Source organism: Zonotrichia albicollis, chromosome 28 (genome assembly GCF_047830755.1).
Source record: "Zonotrichia albicollis isolate bZonAlb1 chromosome 28, bZonAlb1.hap1, whole genome shotgun sequence".
In the NCBI taxonomy this organism is placed as follows: domain Eukaryota; kingdom Metazoa; phylum Chordata; class Aves; order Passeriformes; family Passerellidae; genus Zonotrichia; species Zonotrichia albicollis.
In genome coordinates this window covers 5,425,138-5,429,301 of record NC_133846.1, presented here as the reverse complement: position 1 = coordinate 5,429,301, position 4,164 = coordinate 5,425,138, and the positions used below count along the sequence as shown (strand labels likewise).

Sequence of the window (4,164 nt, the reverse complement as noted above, 5' to 3'; positions counted from 1 at the left end):
GCTCACAGGGATGCCATGAGCAAGGAACCAGAACAAAAACCCAGACACAAATTAGGGGAAAGACTGAATCCATGAGCAGCCTCCATGCCTGTTCTGGATCAGCTCAATGCTCCAAATTCCTCTCTGTTGTTTTTCCCAGCTACAGCAATTCCCCACCCAGCAGGTTTACAAAATATGGTCAAGGAACAAGGAGAGTAAGGATAAAGACAAACAGAACTGAGTAACCCAGTCCCTTCCCAATGAATCCAATCAAGAACCCTGCCATGCTACAAAATTCCCAACTCTTATGTCCCATTTTTGTATTTCTTCAATACACCTGGCACTTTTCTGGGCATGCAGAATGACAGAAGTCCAAAAGAACTGTTATTGTGGGAGGATTTAAAAACCAAACACGAAGGGAAGGTCTGTGGCAGTTCCTCAGTTCTGGCACAAACTCTGCCAAATCAGGAGTTTTCTATGGATCTCAGAAGCAGGGGTGGTGCTGATTTGCTTTTGTTTTGGGTGACAAACACCAACCTTTGTGTAACACCTGGACTACAAATGCACCAAACAAAGAAATGTGGAAACCCCACCTTAAACCTCATCCTGTGAGATTTCAGAGCACATCAACCTGTTTGGATCCTCACCAAACAGAGCTCTGCAGACCATAAATTACAGAGCTGCTGAATAAAACACACCCACCAGGAGTATTTACAACCCTCCAGCATTCCCTGCACCCCCAGCCTGTCCCCAAAGAGCCACAGGTACCAATCCAACAGCAGGGCAGTGTTTATTTCACATCACACCATGATCCTGAGCGAGCACCACCTCAGCAAACCCAATTTGTGGCAGGAAGGGAGAAATGAAACCGTTCCACGTGTGAGGACAGGTGAGTGAGCCCCGTGCCAGGCAGGGCATGGCAAACAGAACAGAGCAGAGGTGCCAGCCCCAACAGAAACCCCGAGTCCCCAGCAGTGCGTGGAGCCCCAGTGACACCTGGTGGCCGCAGGGACACACCGGGAGCTCCCCCAGGCTTTGCACAGCGCCGCTGCCTCCTGCTAATTAACAGCCCAAATGAACTTCTCTGGAGCTTGCTGCTGCTGGAAGGCCCTGTCACTGTCACACGAGTGAGTGACACCCAAATGCAGAACGTGCTCCACACACAGCTCCCCCCTTGTCCGTTCACAGGTTCTGCTCCCAAAACTGGGGGAAATGGGGATCTTGGACTGCTCTGCTCACAGGGTGTACACTGTGATCTTGATGTCAGTGTTCTCAAACACCTCCTCAAGGATGGCTGACACCTTTTCCCACTGCAGGCCGTCGAGTCCACATCCAATCCTGGAAAACAAAGCACCAAAAAAGCCTCGTTGGGCCTTGTGCTGTGCCCAACCAGCTGCAGTTGGGGGTGGCCCTGCCACAGCTCCCCATGAACCCACAGAATGTGGGGAGAACAAGGAAACAAATGCACAGGGAAATGCAAATTAGATTTGCCCTATTGAACAGAGGAGTTGGATAGAGGTGGATGCTTGAATTCTCATTTCACAGCAGGGGATCACCCCTCAGACATCCTTCTAAAAATGGAACTCCCAACATTGGTATCAGCTGCTGAGCCCCTCACCTGGGCATGGAGATGTCGGTGACTCCGTTGTTCAGGCAGTGAGCTCTCATGGCTTCCAAACTCTTCTGCATGCTCTCATAGGTGGGCTTGTGAGAAACCTTCTGCTTTGTAATCTACAGAAAAATAGAAAAGCTCAGCTGTGCCTTGGGCATCACCCCTGCAAACCTCTGTCTGTTATAAATACAAAACACATTCTGTGATATCCCAAAACTCCACACCCAGACTTGCCTCTGTGGAAAGACCTGAACAAAGAACATTTCACAGCTTAAAACACTCTAATCCAGCAGCCAGCTCTGTCCATGTAACGGTGAGATGCAGATGCACACAACAGCTTGGCTGCTCCTCACAGACAATGCTTAATGCTCACAGACATCTCTTATTGAGAGGAACATTCCAGTGCCCAAAGGGAGCCAACAAAACAGAGACTATTTATTTACAGGGGCCTGGAGTGACAGGACAACAGGAATGGCTTCACATTGCCAGAGGGCTGGCTTAGATGGGATATTGGGAAGGAATTGTTCCCTGTGAGGGTGGTGAAGCCCTGGCACAGGATGAGACCGCCACAACAGAGGAGTTGTCCCTGCTCAGGATGAGCTTTAAGGTCCCTTCCCACCCCACCATTCTGTGATTCCCTGATTCCATGAACAGGGCCAAAAGCCCCCCTAGCTATTAATGTGACAGTTGAGCTCCAGGGAGGTGCCCCAGTGCCACCCCAGCCCTTACCAGGTAGTAAATGTAGCGGTCATCCCTCTGCAGAACCGCCACCTCCCCCGTCTTCTTCTCTAAAGCACAAAAACCAAGGTGTTTTTACAACAGCCACACTCCCTAACCCCACACAGCTCCAACACCCTCCCTGCTGGAAATCAGCTCCTTCAGGCACCACTCACTTTGATCCAGGAGCTCCTGGACGCCTCCAAACTTCTTCTTGAAGAGCACGGCGATGCCGGCGCCCATGCGGCAATCCTCGCTGATGCAGTGAGCCAGGGCGTCCGTGCTCGGGCACGAGAACAGGTCCCCCTTGACACACCTGATCTGCAGGGCAGGGCAACAACACCTCCTCAGAGGGCACACGGGGCTCTGGGGACCAGGGAATGGGCAGCAAGAGGGGCAGGGTTTGAGTTTGCTGTGTAGGGTGTAAGCGTTTGAGCTGGCACGGGCTACAAACCCAAGGGAGAGAATTACAAACCCCACGTGTGGAATTACAAACTCCACAGACAGAACTACAAACCAAATTCACAGCATTACAACCCCAATCTGGAGAATAACAAACCCAATATAGAGAACTACAAACCAAATACAGAGAATTACAAAGCCACTACAGAGAATTGCACACCCCGTACACAGAATTACAAACCCACTACACCTCCTCAAGAAGATCATTTATGAGCATCATGTGCCAGCTCAGCAGGTAATCTTACAAAATCAAAGCTTAAAAGGGTAATTATGTGACAGGGAGCACAGCTGGATTAGTGAAACCCCTCCAGCAGCACCGAGGTGCTCAGGCAGGCAGGTGAGCTCTGTGCTGCTGCACAGCACCTGCCCCACTGACATTACACACAAAAAGCACACGGATTTCAGCACTGGCAGCTCTCAGAAGCTGCAGGATGCAGCCAGTTCCGTGCTCTCAGGGCTGTAATGAGAGGAAAGCCTCTTTGCACAGACAATAATATCCCATGTAACCCATTTCCTACGCACTCTCTCCTGATCCTTGGACAAGTGGGTGGCCATGGTAACGTGGGGTATGGAGAAGGCTCCTGCGGCTGGAAAGATGAGAGAAAAACAATTATTAGGAACCTGAAACTAGGCAGTAAGAGTGTATTAGAGGGGGCGAGGCTGAGCCTAACTGATCTGTGACAGTGGGACGTCTATGACAGATGCCGGTGCCCCTGGCCCGGTCCCCCTGCGCCTACAGCTCCGGCCCGGGAGGAGGCCCCAGCCCTGGGTCACCGCACAGTGAGCACCCCCAGGCTGCCGCCCTCCTCCTCATCACCATCATCACCCTCCTCCTCCTCCTCCTTCCCCTCCCACCCCTCAGCATCACTCGGCCGCCGCACCCGCGGGGCGCACAGCGATCAACCGGGCCGGGCCCACGGCCTGCGCCACGCCGAGCCTGCCCAGCGCCGCCCACATCGCTCCGGCCGAGCCGCAAGGGCGGCCCCGCCTCACGGCCACAGCGCCCCGCCTCAGCCGGCACGGCGGCTCCGCCTCAGGGGGACATTGGCGGTACCGCCTCAGCTGCTCCGCCTCGCGGCGAAATGGCGGATCCGCTTCGCAGGGGAGCTGGCGGATCCTTCTCAGCCCACCCGGCGGTATCGCCTCACACAACACGGCGATATCGCCTCACACAACACGGCGGTATTGCCGCACACAACATGGCAGCCCCGCCCCACACAACATGGCGGCGGTGCGCGCGGGCGGACCCGCTCTATGGTCCCGGCCCAGAACATTCCGGACAGGGGGCGGAGCTTAGGGATGGGCGTGGCCCGCCCCGCGCGCGCGCGCCCCGGCCCCCGCGCAGGCGCAGTGGCGGCGGGCAGGGCGAGGCGCGCGGTTGGGCGGCCGCGGCC

At 54.8% G+C, this 4,164-nt stretch overlaps 1 protein-coding gene across 3 annotated transcripts; it reads right to left on the bottom strand.

Annotated features, from left to right (window-relative positions):
* Positions 1 to 750: 750 nt before the first annotated feature.
* Positions 751 to 3,994, bottom strand: OARD1 (O-acyl-ADP-ribose deacylase 1). Of its 3 annotated transcripts, none has more exons than XM_005492776.4 (6): positions 3,825 to 3,994; positions 3,293 to 3,357; positions 2,485 to 2,629; positions 2,321 to 2,379; positions 1,598 to 1,710; positions 751 to 1,317 (listed from the first exon to the last, which is right to left on the bottom strand). In XM_005492776.4, exons 2-6 carry the CDS (start codon positions 3,323 to 3,325, stop codon positions 1,215 to 1,217), a joined length of 453 nt encoding a protein of 150 aa, XP_005492833.1. In that variant the 5' UTR covers positions 3,326 to 3,357; positions 3,825 to 3,994; the 3' UTR covers positions 751 to 1,214. The 3 variants fall into 3 exon arrangements, with proteins under 3 accessions (XP_005492833.1, XP_005492832.1, XP_074384525.1); XM_005492775.4 differs by lacking the exon at positions 3,825 to 3,994 and adding an exon at positions 3,652 to 3,810; XM_074528424.1 differs by lacking the exon at positions 3,825 to 3,994 and adding an exon at positions 3,442 to 3,577.
* Positions 3,995 to 4,164: the final 170 nt, after the last annotated feature.

Bases quoted from the DNA above. Each gene is read 5' to 3' on its own strand.
- OARD1 (XM_005492775.4), bottom strand. From the start codon at position 3,727: ATGTGGGCGGCGCTGGGCAGGCTCGGCGTGGCGCAGGCCGTGGGCCCG. The intron at 3,358-3,651 runs GTGCGGCGGCCG...TCATCTTTCCAG, and splicing joins GATCGCTGTGCGCCCCGCGG to CCGCAGGAGCCTTCTCCATA. The intron at 1,318-1,597 runs GTGAGGGGCTCA...TTTGTTTTCCAG, and splicing joins ACCGACATCTCCATGCCCAG to GATTGGATGTGGACTCGACG.